The following is a 19,182-nucleotide window of genomic DNA, read 5'->3' as shown; positions in this document are numbered from 1 at the left end:
TCCGCCCCCAAGTCTTCCACCTCTCGCGGGATCTCTCGGGAGGACGGATGGGGTTAGGTCCCATCATGGCGGCTGAAGAGGCGGATGTGGATATCGAAGGGGACGTGGTGCCAGCCGCGGCACAGCCAGGGTGAGGCGTAGAGACCGGGTCTCGCAGGGATGGGGAGGAGCACGGGTGCAAGGAGAGTACGCTGGCCAGGCTGCGGGTTCATCAAGGAACAGGGGAGAAGAGGACCATCCGCTGGGCCAGGGTCTCCCGGCGGCCGGGGAGGTGCCGCGCCCATCCGGCTTGTAAGCTACTCTTGAGCCCAGCGGGCGTAGGTACCCGAGGCTCGTGTGGGATGGTTGCTGCACCTTTTACCGGGATATCCTGAGGGCGCCGACTTCGCCTAGCACATTGCAGTCTATCCAGCAATTAGATTCCTTCTTCCATGGTGTCCACCCCAGAATCCGGCCCTTTGCTCCCTCCGGACAGTAGTAACTAGAACAAGGGCGGCCTCTGAACCGGACCTGAGCTCAGGGATCCTTGTTCATCGCTTGTAAGCGGTGTGACCTTGGGCGTGTCGTTTCATCCCTACTGACAGGTTTCCTATTCCACATGGGGTTAGTTGTGAAAAACTTCCTGTATGCAGCTTGACTTAAAGGAAAGGGGCAGGACTTTCGAGTTGGACAGCTCTGGGTTCTCCGGCATTGGCCGGCCTTGTCACTTCCTAGCACTGTGACCTTGGATCAGACGTGTAACTTGCCTGAGCTTCAGACAGCTTATGTGAGACTGTCATGGTATGTGCCTCATATGGTTATTGTGAACATCAGTTAAAGTAATTATGGAATGTACTATAGCATACGGTAGGAGCTAGATAAATGTTCTTCACCATCTCTTTACCGTCATGGAGATTATGGTGAAGACTTAGTGAGGGTCACAGTTTACTTAATACAGATTTCTGCAGAACAGGCCAGTGTGATTTCAAGAAGCATTATCCAGCGTGAGAGATCTAGCCCTTTGCTTGCTTTCCAAGTAAGAAATTGATACATACTATTTTTAAAATGCGCTTCCCCAGTCACCTTTTAGAATTGGAAGAGTCCTAGACTGGTCAGGAGTCAAAATACCTCAGATCTAAACTCGGCCAGTTATGTTGCTTATACATATGAACAACCTCCTTATAAGTCTCTTAGGTTGAATGAACCATGTGGAATGGCCAATCTTAGACCATTTTTAACCTAAAAAATGATAACTTCATACAGTCCAACCTAATATTAGGGACTCTGTAAATTATGGAGAACAGTACCCACCATTCCCTGAGGGATTAAGATAGTGGATTTAAAATTCTGCTGAACTCTAAAACACTATAAAAATGTGAGGAGTAATTAAATTCGTATAGCCATTCTCTCCCGGATCTGTAGGAAAAGCAGTCCAACGCTATTTAGATTAGTAGGGAACTTTTATTAATAGTCATTGTCCACATTTGTGTAGATCAGGTTATCAAGTTAATCTTGATTAAGTGCTTTTGCATGCATGATTTAATTTACTTTTCAGTAGGTCTGTGTGATTAAGTGGGCAGGGATGGTTAACTGCAGTCCAGAGAGAAGTGAGTTAGCCTTGGAAACACAGAAGATCATCTCAGAGCATTGGCTCTCCCCTTTTTCCATAGGTTCTTCTTTATTTTTCTGATCATGTTTAATTTTTTTTGCCTTCTCTTTTTCTTTCCTTTCTCTTGCTATTGTGCTCAGCCTTAGGTCTACTGGTGACACAATCATCTTAGACTCATGCAAGCTGGATTACAAAGGTTATTGGTTCCTGATGGTCAGAGCCTTTGTCTTCTCCAACTCCAAGGAGCATCATTAATATTATATTCTGGTGAATGGTGCCCCCTGAAGTGTGTAGGTACAGCTAGTGATAACATCTGTGGAACTCCTGAGGATTAATTGAAAACACACTTTTAATTACATGCTAAGTTCTAGGTACCAAAGTTAGAAGGTAGCATTGAAACCTTGGTTTCCCTTTCACTTCTACCTTTCCTCCTCATTTTCCTTTTCTCCTGCTCGTGCTTTAAATCAGTGTTTTTAAGGGGTTTTGTCATAAGACAAAACAAACCACATAGTCCCTGGTTACACGATCTCTCAAGCCTGAAATTTCTGTTAGGTTGGATCATACAAAATTTGCCAATGTTCAACCATTTTGACCATAAGAAAAATGGAATTTCCTAAAATTGCGCTTAATACATGCTGAAGTTTTCCATATCTGTCCAACCCAAATCTTTCTCCTGAGCTTTAGATCCATTTATCTAATACTCTGAATCTCTGTTCTTGGATGTTCCACAAGCACCTCAGTTTCAGCTTATAAACTTTTCCTACCACACCTGCCATCTTCCTCCAAGTTCGCTAGTTCAAAAAATGGCACCATCCGCCCAGTAACTCAGGGCACAGATGGAGACTTTATCCCTTTTCCTTACCTCTCTCCTTCCACCTCTTCTATCCTATTAGTTGTTAAAGTCCTATTGATTCTAAGTATCCTCTCAAATGTATTCACTTCTTGGTGTTCACAGTGCTTGTTCCCTGGGTCTGAATTACTGTCACCGCTCTAGTGTTTATATAATCACTTCCTCTTAACTGCTCCCTATCTCTTTGGCCCCCTTCTATTTACTGAAGTTAGACCAGTCTTTCTTACATCCAGATCTCATGTTACTTCCTTCAATCCCTAACTTGCTTGATGAGAAAATCCTCATTCCTTAACTCCTACAGACCTGGATGATTCATGCTCCACCTACTTTGTTCCTTTAATCATTCAACAAATATTGATTGAGCACCTCTTCTCTGCCAAGGCCTGGGTATATAGCAGTTATCAAACTAACTCCTTGTTCCCATAGAACTAACATTCTAATTGGGTAAGAAACAGTAAAACTTACAGATGGGCCAAATGGGGATAAGTGGAAAAAGATAAAGAAGGGAAAATGAATGGCATGTTAGCTTTATCTTATACACTTACGCAGGAAAGCTGGCTCTGAAACTACAGGACTTCAAAGGTCAGCATGGATATAGTGGAAGGACTGGATTTGAAAAGGTAGGAGCCCACAGATTGGGCAACCAATTGAATACACTGTGAAGAAAATAAGGGCAGGCTCAGATTTCTGACTTGGGAAACTAGGGGGATGCATATCCTTTGTCTGAGATAGGGAGCAATGGAAGAGTAGCAGATTTGAGAGGAGTTTCTCAGCTAAGGTTTAAGCATGTTAATTTAAGCTACCTATGGAGACTCAGGTGTCCAGAGGCATACACCAGAAGTATGGAAATTGCTAATCCTTATTGAGGAACACTGTAAAAAGACATTAATCCTGAATTGAGAGGCACCCAGGTGGCTCAGTCAGTTAAGTGTCTGCCTTCTGCCTAGGTCTTGGGATTTCTGGAATCAAGACCCATGTCAGGCTCTCTGCTCAGTGGGGAGTCTGCTTCTTCCTCTCCCTCTGTGCTCCCTTCTCTCTCTGTCTCTCTCTCTCTCAAGTACATAAATAAAATCTTAAAACAAACAAACAGAAAACCCACCGGAAGTGATACTAGTCCCCCTCCTGTACCTTGGCAGACCTCCATAAGCAGAGGTTTCCTTCTGCTGATACAAGTCTCAGAATCCTTTATTTAGTATTCTTGTCAGCCTCTACAAAATCAGAGTTAAAACCTGAATTAAAACCTTTTTGCCACCAACAGCTGAGAGAAATTACTGCTTTTAGTTTATTGTAGCTAATCTGTTAGTCCCACAATTTATAATAACCACTGTAGAACTAACTGACGATTCAAAAGTCTAAACCTTTTTACAGTCTAAGAGGTACAAAATTCTTACCACTAGACTAGGTCTGGGAAAAGTCAGTAGTTTTCTAGGAAACTTGTAACTTCAAGACATAAATATTGGACTTAATTATATCATAGATTGGGCTTTCCAAAACTTAACTATTCAGGTTTTTTGTGTAAGTAGTGAACAGGTGTGACTTTAGAGAGTTTTTATTAGTTCAGGGAAAGGAATGAGAATTAACAAAGTTTTAATCCCTCCTGAACATAGAAAAGGCCCCAAATAACCCAAGTTAATTTTTTTATTATATAAATTGTTATTAAAACATCAAATTTTCTTGAGGCACCTGGGTGGCTCAGTGGGTTAAAGCCTCTGCCTTCAGCTCGGGTCATGATCCCAGGGAGCCTGCTTCCTCCTCTCTCTCTCTCTGCCTGCCTCTCTGCCTACTTGTGATCTCTGTCTGTCAAATAAATAAATAAAATCTTAAAAAAAAAAAAAGAAACCATCAAATTTTCTTTGTACTTGAGTATTTTCTATTTTGGCTCGTCAATTTTTTTTTTTTTTCATTTTGAGGGCAGTGCTGTTATTGGTGACTTTTATGCTTTAGATATAACTAAGAGAATTGATTGTAAAGTGGAATTCTTATATACATGTGGGTGTCATCAAAGACCTCTGAAGTGTTGGTTCATGGTCACAGAGTATGTTGTGGTTGCTGTTTTCGGGGTTTTTTTTTTTTTCTTCATGAAGTTGTGTATTCTTGGGAAACAAAAGAAGTGAACAGACTCTGGTTGCGGTGGTGAAGTGGTTGCTTAAAGCCACTCTATATTCCAAAGGTTAAAGAAATCGAGTAGGCATTTCTGCAATAAGTCTGTTTGTTAAGGGAAGAAGGGAATAAAATATTTACTTAACATCTGTGTCCTGCCAGTTCCTGTGCTACGTGAGTAGTATTTATTAATTGGTATAATGTCACCTTTTTACCCATTTTCTTAATTATTACAGAAGTGATGAAAGTACAGCATCTGTTTTACAAGATCACTATCTTGATTCATCATGGAGAACTGAGAATGGTCTTATTGTAAGTATTTCATGAAAATATGCAGTGCATAAGCTATTACTCATTGCCTGGAGTACCTCTTTTTTACTTGGTGCTAGTTCTCAGCAGTTATAGAGGTAGTATACTGGAAACATTTTTCTTACTTTAAAAATGAAAGAACCTTATTCTTACTTCTTTTGACTTTGAAATGGTGTGTTGGGAAACTACTTTGGAGCCAGCTAGATTTAGGTATAAATCCTTGCTCTACAACTTACCAGATTTGTGTATTTTTGCTTCTTCGTTAAAAGATGGGGATCATTGCAGGGTTCATTTCTTTCATGTAGCAGTTATCTGTTGAATTCTTACAACAGATTTGTTGTTGAATTCTTAGACCAGATTTGGGGGATACAGCTATAATCGAGACAGACATAGTCTTGCTCTCAAGTTTCCTGTATGCTAAAAGGGAGTCAGGTGATAAACAAGTACACAAATTAAGTAGAAACCATGAAGAACGCAAGATGCTAGCTGAGAGTAACAGGGTGGGGAACCCATTTTAGATAAAGTTGTCATTGAAGGAAACAAGGTGATAGTTTAATTGAAAGGTAATAGAGAGGATAGGTATGTGAAGAGTTGAGGAAAAACATTCTAGGCAGAAAGAATAGCAGCACAGAGACTCTGCTCAAAAGCCAGTGCCTAGAATATAGTGGGAAAGCGGGGAGTGGCAGCTGTGACGGTTGGAGAGGCAGACCTGAGCTCTGTCATGCTTATATGAAGCGAGAGTAGAATCACAGAGACCAATTAGGAAACATCTGTGGTCATCTAAGCAAGAGTTGGTGGTAGAGTGGCCTGAGGTTTTGGCAGAGTTGGGTAGATTTTAATTATATTTTGGACATAGAACTGCTTGTTAGATTAGATACAAGATTGAGAAAAAGGGGAAGAATCCAGTATGATTCCTAGGTTTCTACGTGGAATAACTGGGTAACTCATAATGCTGTTTACAAAGTTGGAAGCACAAGGAGAAACAGGTGAAGGTATGTGTTAGTGAGTTTTGAACATGTTAACTTTGGGAAGCCCACTAGATATCCAGGTGGACATTGGGGAGTGGGCAGTTGGATATAACAGTCTAGATAGACTTTAGAGAAGAGAACTGAGCTGAACATTTTTGAGAGTTGAAAATGAGTATGATCGTTTAAGGAAAGATTGTGGCTTAAAGGAAAAAAGAACTGTGGTGACTTTTGGAAACATGTTTGCTACCTGATATGTCTCATACTTGATAGCCATTATGACTTTACCATAGGTAGGAGCCTGAGCCTTGGAATCCAGCAGTCTTGTGTGTCAGGTCTCTAGTCCTCCACTTGAAATACTTGCGGTGGTCCAGATGCATCAGTGAAGTAGTAACACCTGTCTCTCAGTGTTATCGGGGGAATCAGATATGTCTGTGCACAGTAAATGGGAGTTTATTACTTGTAATCATTATATCATGTATTTCGTTTAATGGAAACATAGAAGATAATTTCAAAATGCAGTAAGTAAAAAGAAAAATATATTCTTCTTTAATAGCCTTGGACTCTGGATAGCACCATCAGTGAAGAGAACAGAGCTGTCATTGAGAAGATGTTGTTGGAAGAAGAGTATCCTTTAATGATTATGAGGAAAGTAAAGATTTTAGGGTTAAAAATCTGTAAGTGCGAGACTTACCAAAGAGACCACTATTATCACTAGATGGACCTTATTTGGCCCCGGACTGCAGTTATATAATGTGTTAGCTACCTATGAGATAAGCAGCATTTTATTCCTCTGTTTCTGTTTTACTGCAAAGTGTAGGATCTAACTCAATATGCTTGAGTTTCTTTTCTCAGCCACGTCTATACTGTCTGAATGTTGAGTAGAAATTAGAAAACATTTTAAATCAGTGAGAACCTTTAGTCCATGTCCAAGATCACTTAGTCCGAGCCTCCATCTACAGTTGTAGAAGCTAAAACCCAGAGATGTTAATTTACCCAGAGATACACTTAGAATATGTAAAAGTTCTCACTTCTCAATCCGCCAGTTTACAGGTGTTATGTGGGAGGAATCTAAGTGAAAAGCACAAAACAAATACTGCAGGATGAAGATTTTCCCTCAGAAGTTGTAGGACTTTAGCCACAGTTTAGTCACTACCTTCTTGTCCTAGTTTCTTTCATCTGTTTGATGATGGCAACTTCTTTGGGATTCCATTTTCTTATATATAAAATGAAAGGGTTGAACAAAATGATTTCTGATTTTATGATTTTGTAAATATTATTAATAGTCTAATACATAGTGGTTTATTTTTAACTCTCATCTGTATTTTATGGATATCTACCTCCTTTTAAGCCGGAATTTCTCTGTTCCCTTTATTCCCTGTTACTGCTATGTTGATTTCAGAGTTTCTGTTTACCTTTAATTGTCATGGGTTAACCCTTTTTAGGATTTCTTATTCTCTTACTTTCCCCAAACATCACAGCTATAGCCTACATCACTGCTTTTCAGTAGAAAAATAGTGCAAGACTCATATATCATTTAAAATTTTCTGGTAGCCACATTTAAAACAAATAGAATTAATTTTAATAAGATATTTTATTTAACCCATTATATTTAAAATAATATTTTCAACATTTAATGATAGAAACATATTATTGAGGTATTTTACATTCTTTGTTTATATGTGGTATTAGCTGATACATTGAAAAGTTCAAGTCTCAATTAATTAATACTTAAGTAGTCATGGGTTCACTTCCAGATTTAGAAGCAGAAATAATGAAGAGGTTTGTGAGCTCTTAGAGGACAGGGATGTTTTCTTATATCTTTGTCCTCAGCTCCTGGTACCTAGTGTATTACCTGACATACATGATATATAGTCAATATTTGTTAAGGGAAGAACATGTCAAACTTATTGAAGAGTATTGCACCAAGCCAGTTTTAAGGAGTCAGAGAGGGAAGCTCCATGGCCGATTTGACCTGTTACTAGTATTAATGTAGAGAACACCCTGAACTCTTTCTGTTATCTTTAGAACTAGCAAAACAAATTCCCCTGTTAATCCTGGACAGCCATTCAGATTCATCTATTACATTCCCCAGGCTTTAGGAAAAATGAATGAAAAAATTAAATGAAACACAGACTGTTTCTTCTCTTAACCACTTCTAATAGGGCATATAGGAGAAGCTAACATTTATGTAGTACACATTTTGTGTAGGTGCTGTGTTCATGTGATTTCACATGTGGTATTTAATCTATAACAGCCTTGTGAAGTGTAGATATTTTTATTGTAGTTTTTGCAGATCTGGAAAAGGTTTTAAGAATTAATTTAGCTAAGATTCAAGTATGATTTTCATGGATGTGAGTACCTACTTAATATAAGTCACATAAAAATGTTATGATTTTGTTATTGTTTTAAAAGTTTCTTTAATAATTACACAGGTATTACTTATCTAAAAAATCACTTCCAGAAAAATTCTGGCTCAATCAAAAGGAAGATGATAAAAAATACATGAAGAGGTAAAATCAATTTTTAACACTTTAAAAGTCTGAACTTATATTTTTAAAAACTTGTTCACAAGCTTCCTTATTTTCTTTTTCATGTGGTGCAGTCTACAGAAAACAGCAAAAATCATGTATGTACTTACACATTTTATATTTTAAAATTATAAGAGAATTAAAAAATTATAGTTGGCTTGTGGAAAAACTCTTGACCTTGGGTTGTACAAAAATATAAAATCAAAATTTCGTATACAGTTGTTAGAATGCCACAAGATAATTTTATGACATTATTTATATGTCAGAATTTCTTTTATGGGCCTATATAAGCTATTCCATTAGATTATGGAAAAGGTAGTTTCCTAGGGATTTGTGGGGAAGTTTTTTAAAGCTGCTATCTAATTTAATAGGATTTGACTTGATTTCTATTACCTTGTCAGTTAGTTTTCATGTTGAACAAAAATTTAATTTAAATTTATGTCTTTCAAAAATTATCTAGAGAAATTAAGTATTAACTGTTTTACAAATATCCTTTCCCTATAATAGAAGAAAATTTGATGTTATTTAGTGTTTATAAACTTTCATGTTTATGTTCCTCAAAGGGTAGACTTACAGATTTAGCACTGCCAAGGGTTTGAGCAGTGAGCACACTTTGGCTTTTGCATTTTGTTAAATAGACAACAACAAAGAAGTTAATGACAAGATGAATGGATTGCTTGAATTAAATTAATGAGTTTCATCACTATTTAATTTCTTAAGGACTGCATTTCAAAAGTAATAAACAATGCCATAGTTTCTTTTTTTTGGCTTGGTATTTACATAGATTTATATGGAAGAATCAAGAGATAATATTTCTGGAGCCAACTTAAACACTTAACATGCCTTTCAGGATTTGGAAATGTACTAATACCTGCTGCTTTGTGTCCAGTCTAAGGAAGCGTATGTGTTTGTTACCACATTGACTTCCTTTGATGTCTTTTAGTGTTATCTTCACTCAGACCCAAGGATTATGTCTCTTGGGGCTCCTATCATCCTGAGCTAGATAAGTATACAAGACAGGGTAAATCTGTCCCCCAGGTAGAGGCTGCAGCCTTTTCTTCTCTTCTTTTTTAACTCTTAGACTCACACAGTATTGAATTTAGCCTTTGGCTATCTATAACCTTTAGCTGCATAAATATGGAATGTTCCATTTCAGACTTTTTTTTTGCAATTCCTTTTTTTCCCCTCAGGGCACACTCTCCTACAAAACCAGCCAGTTACTCAGTAAAGTGGACGATAGAAGAAAAAGAGCTGTTTGAACAAGGGCTGGTAAATAGAGCAATTTTTAATTTATAGTAAAATAATTCTAGAAGCCAGTATTGATAGAATTATAAGGTTAATTTGGGGAGACCAGAAAATTCTTTCAGTGATCACATCTTTAATTTTTCTGTAGTGATGATGTTTGTAGTACAAGAGACTTCCTTTTAACTTACAGCCAAGTCACTAAAATATTAAAATATACTAGGATCAATATTTTAAGATAATTTTCATCCCCTCCCCTTTTTTTTGGTAATAATAAAACCCGAGATACTGAGCTCTGTATACATTGACTACCTGGATTAAAGGATAAAATTACTTATCTGATGTCTTCTCTTGGGGAAAAAAAAACCCCTCAAACAATAACAACAAAAAACCCTTGATATTTGGAACTGTCTGCATAATCAGCTGAGTTCTTATTTATTCAGATACTTGGCATTGTGCACACAGTCTGAATATTCTTTTAGTGTATACAGTTGGAAGACTAGAAACATATCTTTTGCATGAATGTTCTGAAATCTATTTAAATATCCACAAATTACATAATAGAAAAAAATGTATGCCCATTTGTAATTCCAAAGATTCTCCCTATGAATAGAAAGAAACTTCTAAGTAAATATTCAAAAAATTTTTTTTCTAATTATTAGGAGTAGGTTATATCTTTTCCTTTAAGGTACATATATTACAGTAACTAATTTTGAAATTACATAGATTTATATATTATATATAGGATATTAGTATAATATTTATGTGGGTTTTATGAATATAAATTGAAATGTCATTATTAACATTTCTACAGATGATGGGAAATAAAATATGTTTGTATTTTTATAGACATCGCCATGACTTCTGTATGTTCTGTGATGTCTTTATATAAATAAACTATCTTGAAGGTTTTATCTCCTCCTGAGGTTTTCTCCTATACTGTTGATGTTTTTAATATTGGTATTTCGTTCTGTTGCATGATTATCATTTTTATACCTAACTTTAATTAACCAGTCACTTATTTAAGATTGCTAACTACTTTGGTGTTTTGCCCCTCACCAAAGGCTATATATATGTGTGTATGTGTTTGTATACACATACACAAAAATGGTTTGTGTGTTTTTAGGTGGTGATGATAGGGGCTATGTCTGCATGAGTCAAACTTCAAAGGGTATATAAAGTTATAGGTGTTAAGTCTCCCTATCACTCCTGTGTGTGCCTTCAGTTCTCTTCACCTTAGGTATCCATTGTTACCTGTTCTCTGCATGTCCTTCCAGAGATATTTGTCCCTATATATGCCAATATGTATTTATTTATATACATATGTAGGTATCTGTCTATATACATAAACAGATATTTTAAACCTAGAATGTTTTCCCACAAAACTACACGGAACTGTTGGGTGTATTCACAGCCTTTTTAACCCGTTGATATAGTTTGCTTATACACTGAATTTTCTCAGGCTTTAGAGAAGGGAATTATGTGGTACTGAAAGGAAAATTTTCCCTCCCTTTTGAGTATAGAATTGTCTCTGCTCTGCTCTATTTTGAAATTGGTGTTTTCTTTGTTCCTCTTGTTCACATACCCTCTCCAATTTTCATAATGCTCAAGCCCCTACAATCCCAACTGGCTATACTCTGTCCAGATCTTTGATCTGTCCAAAAGTGCTCCATCCTATGAAGTTACTCATTTGCTTTCATCCCACAAAATTTAACTAATTGTTCAGTAATTTGATCTTAGCTAGTGTTAGTTAATAACAATCTTAATTTATATTTACTAAGAATTTTCCTAGAAATACTTTCAGTTTTAAGAAATTGTTCACATGTCATATTTTCTCATGAATATCAGAAATAAATATATAATTAACTTATCATTGGGTCAGGTTTTAAAGATGATTTGCCACCATAAGTCATGACCTATAAATGTTACATAAATCTGGCCCTGGGATCAGCTTCCCTGAGTTGTGGAGATAACTGTGAAGATTTATGTATCAAATAATAGACTTGATACCTAAAAATTCCTTTTAGCTTTAAAATTGTATTTCATTCCTTTCTGTACTTCAGAAAACAGCAGAGCTCTCTCAGCGTCTCAGTTTTTTCCCCAGCACAACTTTGTCATTAGCGGGCATAAGCCTTTAACAGTACTGGGGTGTAGGGAGGTGCTGGCTACAGGTCACTTCATTTGTGATTCATTCGTTTTTCGAAGTCTGTTTTCTGTGATACCTGGGTAGAGTGAAGGTATCTGCTATGGGACAGGTAATAGATATTGTGCCAGATGGAATGTGGGTAAAAAAAGACATTTTGAAATTAGTTCCAGAACATAATCAGTTGATTCTATAAATGGAAAATGTAACCTGCCTCTTTTTCAGGCACTTGTTTTTTTAGATTTGGAACATTGTAATGTTCAATATGAATACATACTGTTAGGAATACATAAAAGTGGAGAATCTTCATTTAGATAGCTGTAAAAAGAAAACTAATTTCTAAATCATTTTGGTCAGTTTTCAGAAGTCCAGATTCCAAGAGTGTGGGCTTTACTTTCAAGAGTCTTAGCTTATATATCAGGCTTGTTGTGTGCTTTAGAAAATAAATAAAGATGGGTTGTTCTTTTAATTTTTTTTTTTTAAATGTGCAGTTGCTTGGAATATTAACAAGTAAGTTAATCAAAATCAATTTCTTTTCCATTTTGATAACATAGGCTAAATTTGGCCGAAGGTGGACCAAAATTGCAAAGCTAATTGGAAGTCGCACTGTTTTACAAGTTAAGAGTTATGCCAGGCAGTATTTTAAAAATAAGGTAAGCAGGATATAAATATCCAACTTAGTAATAGTATTTGCAATGAATGAAATTAGGAAGCAAAAGTAGTGCTTTAATTTGGGCATTAATGTCAATATTCTAAGTTTTTGTAGTGAAAGTATTTTATATTCATAAAGTACTCAACACATGTTTATGTTCAGAAATCTCAAAGCGTATCTTAAGTGCTTTGAGTATTAAGTGCTCCTGAAAAATACCTTTTCTTTTTAAAGATATGCATTGTAGCTTTTTTTTGTTTTTGTTGCTGTTTTATTGGCAAGATGCCTACTTGTAAGTTCTGAGAAGAGTTTGATTTAAAAACCAGTCTTTTCAATATATGAGTACAACACCCAGTCCAGAAGAACCAGCCCACAAGCTCTAGAATGGTGTTTGAAAATACAAGCTGTTAGAGGTGCCCGGCTGCTCATTTGGCAGAGCATGCTACTCCTGATCTCTGAGGTTGTGAGTTCAAGCCCCATATTGGGCACAGAGCTTACCTCTGTCCTGGCTGTAAGAGAGGCTGGGAAAGTTTCTGGATTTTACTTGGAGGTTTAAGAGCTCCTAGCAAAATTGACACTGGATGTTCCAAAAGCTTGGCCTTGCTCCTGCTCTGAATGTTTTGTTCCTACTCCATCCTCATGGCGACAGCTTCTATATATTCTCAGGACTCCACGGTCTGTGACTTCAGCCTATTTCTCTGCTGGGCCTCCTCCTGCAGGCACCCGGGACATCGTAGGAGCCTCAGAACCTCTGTCTGAAGATTTGCCTTGTAGCTTTTAGGAATGATTAGAGCTTAGGGACCATAAATGCTAACATGAAACTAAAATCTGTTTAATAACAATGAAACTTTTATAATTTTTTTTGAAGAATTATATGAAAACTTCAGTAAATTGAAGTGTTCAGAAAAGCATAGTTTTGGTGTAGTTCTTTAATCTTTTAAGTAATCTGTGCTATGTTCAGTCATGTAGTTTGATATTTAGAAAATTTTAATGTCTTCTCTGCTTGAGTTCTGGGAACATACTTATATAGAATTTGACAAGGTCTTAAGTGAAATTTGCTGTTTTCTTTTAATGCAAATAATGGATTTTATCCTGTATACAAGATTTATATAACTTAATGTCGTTTAAGCATGGGAAGTAAAGAGTGGAATGGATTCATTATATATCAGTCATCTGCTCCTTTTTTAACCAAGCAATGCATATTCAAGGCAGCTTGGCAAGGTAAAGGTATTCTGGAAGAGAATAAAGTTTAACTCGGTTATTCCAGTCCCCATGCTTCTCAGACTAGAACATGCAGAACATCTTAGGATGTCAGTTTTACTCAAAGACTTGGGATGAAAGGATATATTGTGATGTTAAAAGAGACATTCATAAAAAATATAATATGAAATCATATCTGAATTTTTAAGGTTAAAACAGGAGGCTTGAAGTAAATAGCAAGGTTGTTAAAGGCTATTCCAGGCCATATGTCCAAATTTCCTTTTCTCTCCTGCTACCCTTTTATTCTTCTTTACATAATAAGCCAATTAATCTCAAATACTAGATACTAGGATTCTGTTGTGATACAGGATCTGTAAGTAAGCTCTTTTTAGGGGCTGAAATCCCTTGGGTATGCCAGTCATGTACAAAATTTTTTGAAAACTGTGTGGGAAGATTTTTTTCAAATCATTTATATTGATTGATAGTCATTTTTTTCTCCATCGACTAGATATTTATGTCTGTAATAGTCCATATGGAAGATAATTTCATGCCTTAAATTATAAGCTGTATAACATTGGAGCTACATTAAATGAACCTTTGAAAAATAGTTTGTTTCTATTATATCTGTATTTAAATGAAAGATGAATTTAATTTACTAAATAAAGATATGTGACATAGATTCCTTTAAGTAATGGGCTATTCAGCATTATAAACAATCATCAGCTGAGGTATCTGACATTCTAAGGTATTAGCTGTTGAAATATTTTAATATCTTAAAGAATACCTTAGTATAACAGTTGTTGGTTCATTCTGTGGTTGATTTGAGACAGAGTCCTGTTTTAAATTTAATATTGAAAAACAGGTAATAGTTGTACAAGGTCATAGGTCATGATTATTTGATAAATAAAATCAGCTGGCCACAAATGAGTCAAATATAATGATAGAAATTTGAAATGATGATATTTTACATTTAAAATGCAGTTGTAAACCCTTAAAAGCACAATAAAGGTATAATATACCATTGACGTGTCAGTTTAATAATACTGTATTTATTATATATGTGCCAGTTGATAAATTTTTAAATGTTAATATGGGGATTTTTATCTTGATTTTTAATAAGGTAAAATTAGATGGTCCAGAGAGGGAAATACCTAATCAGAAGAGCGGCAGTGATCTTCAGACTAAAAATGAAGATGAAGGCACAAAGGCATGGATACCATCAAGTTTAAGGGGACGTGCTGATCCCAACTTGAATGCTATAAAAATTGAAAAGTTATCTGATGATGAAGAAGTAGACATCACAGATGAAGCAGATGAGTTGACTTCTCAAGATCCTCAAAAGAATCCTAGCAATGATGTCTTATTAAACATTTCTAATAGTAAAAGTCATGAAACCAGTCAAGGGGAATTTATTGCTTACAATCAGGTATTGGAATCTTCCAAGGAATATTTTCAGAATATAAAGCAAGGCGAGATGGAAGCACTTCCAAGTTCAGGAAGTAAATTTTGGACTGAAAAACAGAGCATTAGTGACAAAAAATCAGTTGAATTAAATGATCAGAAATGTAATAAACTGATGAAAATCTCTGAAAAACATGATGGAAATGGAATAATAGATGATGCCAGGCCATTGCCTTCTCCAGAGCGTTGTGAAATTCAGAAAGACTTGTGTGATAATGAAATGCTTTTTTATTCTTCCTGTCAAATGGAAGAGGAGAGCCATGAGGAAGAAGAGCTTAAGCCACCAGAACAAGAAGTAGAAATAGATAGAAATACCATTCAAAAAGAAGAAAAACAAGCAATTCCTGAGTTTTTTGAGGGGCGGCAAGCTAAAACACCAGAACGCTATTTGAAAATTAGAAATTACATTTTGGATCAGTGGTAAGGAAGACTTATAGTTTAGATACTGTTGTAAAATGTATGATGCTCTAGAGTATTTTAATTAGGCCTATGCAGAATTTAGTATTTTACATCAGTAGTGATGTGGAGAGCTTAAACATATGAATGTATTTTAATAGGCAAGACTTAAAATTTCTCATAGTGAAATTTTCTTTGAAAGCTTTGGTAAATATTGTTGTCTCTAGCTATCTCAATCCATCTGTCTTTCATTAAGAATATTTGGTCCTGGAAAAAAGAGATAATTTGCTTTAAGAAGCAGTTTCTTGGGCGCCTGGGTGACTCAGTTGGTTGAGCAACTGCCTTTGGCTCAGGTCATGATCCTGGAGTCTTGGAATCGAGTTCCGCATTGGGCTCCCAGCTCCATGGGAAGTCTGCTTCTCCCTCTGACGTTCTCCACTCATGCTCTTTCATTCTCCCTCTCAAATAAATAAATAAAACATTTAAAAAAATAACAAACAGTTTCTTAGGACAGTATTAGGAAGTTATAAAAACATTACTGCACTGGAAAAGGGGGAGAATGTCTTTCCTAGTTTATCATGTACTTGTAAGTAAAAAAAAAATTTTGGTGACAGAGGATATTTCTGTCATCAAGTGTGGCTAGATTACAGAAACCATTCTAAATTGCTATAAATGCTTTCAGCTTTGATCTTATAACGTAATATGTTAATAATCTCTTCATCCAGCTTCATCAGGATCCAGGAATTCTCTAATATATGAAGTTTATCTTCTAAATTGTCAGAATTTGAATTATTTAGCATTGGATGGGGCACAAACCAAAAAACTTCCCACCTTATTAGCCCAAGTGTTCTGCAAATAATTTGAATTTTTCCTACCAGCTTAAGACATTATCAAACATTCATAATTACTATTTTTGCTTCAGGAGTTACTGAATTATGTAGGGCCATCTTTACAGAGAAGTTATGCTATAAGTTAGGAAGGTTGCCAAAGGAAAACAAATAACCAGGCTTACTACATCGATAACCTTCATTGCTGTACAATATTAATTTGGTTTTCAAAGATAGCTCTATTCTAAATGAAGTATGTTTGCTCTTGTTCTTGACTGACGGTTGAGGTGACTAAAAGTAAAATTTCTGGGTTAGGGTGGTATCAAATGAAAGAAGAATGATAAGGAACAACTGATAGTTGCACAGTGCTTTACAGTTTACAGAAAGCTTTTCTATGTTTTGATTCCTCACAACTGGCCTAAAAATAGGCAGGTGGTGTTTTCTAAAGTGTTTGATAGATTCTGCGGTCAGGAGAGGTTTGGGGTTCTGCCTTTTATTATACAACCAGCTACGGACAGAAGGACCTATGCGCAGGTCTCAACCCTGGCCATCAGTTTCCCCATTATTTCACATTGCCTGATTGATTCACACTATCGAAGAGGACCAATCAAATTAGATCTCAATGGGTATCTAATTTTTTTTGGAAATAAGAGGATGAATGGCCAAAATTGAAGGACTTAAAAATAATACCTCAAAAACTTTTTATCTGAATGAATCATCAATGAGTGACTTAATGGTGCTTTCATCAATTTCATTTATTTGAATTTGAATAAATTCATTTATTTGAATTTTGCCTCAATAAGGCAGAATAAATTATATAGATGATATAAATTATATGGCAGTAGTTTCCTAACGACATTTGCCTTAGTTCATAAAACCACTTAAATGTTATTTCAATATAGTGATTTAGCAAACAGTGTTAAAGCAGAAAGAAATGTTTTGGAACAGGAACTCAAAACTATTCTCTTCGGAAATAGAAGAGGGAACTAGAGGTGGTGTTAAAAAAAATTTAAAAAGAGTAAAGTTTTGAAATAAAACAGACCTGCTAGATTTGTTTGTAGCTAAAAATTCCTTTCCATAAAAACACAACTGACTTCCTGTTGAAGGGTATGTTTTACCAAGATAGTAACCAATACCATTATAAATGCCTACCGAATGCATTTAAAGGTATTTAAATCATCCCCAGTCCTCTTGGCAACCTTGTCCTTATTTTACAGATGAGAAAAATGAGGTTCAGAGAGAAAAAGGAACTTGTTCCAGGTCACATTTAGGGGGTCTTTCAGGGTCTTGCAGTCTTATTCCTTATTTTCACACTTCATCTCGGGTCTTTTCCCCGGACTTTTCTTTCTGCCTTGGATGCTCCCCCTACTCTGCCCCCCAGGTCTTAATGAACTGTGCTTCGTCAAATCCTTCAGGTCTGCTCCAAAAGACCTAGAGGACTTCATGACCACTCTATCTAAAATAGTTCCCAGCTCTGCCTCCCACTCTCTTGCTTCATAGAACTTATTACTACTGGATATTATATTTTTATTTGTGTATTATTTCCTCTTCCTCCCTCCTCCTTCCCCATGATAATACAGGCTTCTGCCCAAAACATGGGCAGAGTTTTGTCTGTTTTTTTCATTGTTACACTCCTAATTCTTAGGACAATACTTGTTCTAAGCAAATCCAGAGGCACTCTATTTGTTGAGGGAGAAAGATGGTGCAAATGAATCATGAATAAGTATCTTTAGAGGCCTTACCCTTTTTTTTTTTAATGATTTTATTTATTTATTAGCACGTGCACAGGTGAGGGGAAAAACAAGACTCCCTGATGAGTAGTGGGCCCTATGAGGGGCTTAATCCCCCAGTACCTTGGGATTATAACATGAGTTTAAGGCAGGCGCTTAACCTACTGAACCACCCAGGTGCCCCCAGGAGCCTTCCATTTGTTTAGCATCATGTTGCTAGTGCTGAGCTCTTTTTAAAGACTTGATTTGGGCAATCTTTAAGTCAAGACAGTTTTTAGATTTCCTATAGATTTTTGGAAGCTGGTTACACTGCTTATTCCTGCTCTCTTGGCTTCATTTGTGCAGTTGGTTTCCTTTGATTGAAGTGAAGTAAAAACACACTGGTATCTCAAACTTTTTAGTGGAATTCCGCTCCCCCCCGCCAACCATGGTTATATTCATTTTTTTTTGAGAGTCCATGCAAGTGGGGGAAGGGGCAGAGGCAGAGGGAGAGAATCCCAGGCTGACAGCCTGCTGAGCACCGGCCACTGTGAGACTGTCTCACAACCCTTAGATTTTGGTGACTTGAGCCAAAACCAAGAGTCAGGTGCATAACTCATTGAGCCACCAGGTGCCCCTCAGTGGAATTTCCAGTACCCTCTACATCACAAGTTACTTTTTGCCTTCCCTGAATGTCTGTAGAAATAATGGTTTTATTTATTTTTTTAATAGTAATTTTTGTTAGGAGAAAAAGACATTTTTTAAGATTTTATTTATTTGACAGGCAGAGATCACAAGTAGGCAGAGAGGGGTGGGGGTGGGAAGCAAGCTCCCTACCAAGCAGAGAGCCCGATGTGGGGCTCGATCCCAGGACCCTGGGATCATGACCAGAGCTGAAGGCAGAGGCTTTAACCCACTGAGCCACCCAGGTGCCCTGAACTCATGATTTTAAATTTGGTTTCTGCATAGGCCTTCTTTAAATACTCTATCTAAAATAGTCTGCACCTAGTTTTCTCATTCTATCCCTTATCCTTCTTACTTTTTCTTCCTAGAACTTGTTGCTGCCTGTCATTATGTATTTTATATATATATTTATTTATATATATGTATGTATTTATATATATATATACACATATATAATAGATATTATTCATTGTATATATTCTGTTAGCATGTAAGTTCAGGAACTTTATATTCATCTCTGGATCCTTA

General features: G+C 36.4%; 1 protein-coding gene across 6 annotated transcripts in view; it reads left to right on the top strand.

The window, feature by feature from the left end:
- Nucleotides 1–47: 47 nt before the first annotated feature.
- MYSM1 (Myb like, SWIRM and MPN domains 1) overlaps nucleotides 48–19,182 on the top strand; it is a 40,417-nt gene continuing 21,282 nt past the window's right edge. For all 6 annotated transcript variants that reach the window (XM_059374903.1, XM_059374902.1, XM_059374907.1 and 3 more), the window contains exons 1-8: nucleotides 48–130; nucleotides 4,775–4,850; nucleotides 6,369–6,439; nucleotides 8,248–8,325; nucleotides 8,418–8,441; nucleotides 9,534–9,612; nucleotides 12,283–12,381; nucleotides 14,698–15,458. In XM_059374903.1, coding sequence (XP_059230886.1) covers nucleotides 48–130; nucleotides 4,775–4,850; nucleotides 6,369–6,439; nucleotides 8,248–8,325; nucleotides 8,418–8,441; nucleotides 9,534–9,612; nucleotides 12,283–12,381; nucleotides 14,698–15,458 — 1,271 coding nt within the window. The remainder of the gene's footprint in view (nucleotides 131–4,774; nucleotides 4,851–6,368; nucleotides 6,440–8,247; nucleotides 8,326–8,417; nucleotides 8,442–9,533; nucleotides 9,613–12,282; nucleotides 12,382–14,697; nucleotides 15,459–19,182) is intronic.

Source organism: Mustela nigripes, chromosome 14 (assembly GCF_022355385.1).
Source record: "Mustela nigripes isolate SB6536 chromosome 14, MUSNIG.SB6536, whole genome shotgun sequence".
Taxonomy (NCBI): domain Eukaryota; kingdom Metazoa; phylum Chordata; class Mammalia; order Carnivora; family Mustelidae; genus Mustela; species Mustela nigripes.
The sequence above is the reverse complement of the archived record's forward strand: the minus strand, read 5'-3'. Positions and strand labels throughout refer to the sequence as shown.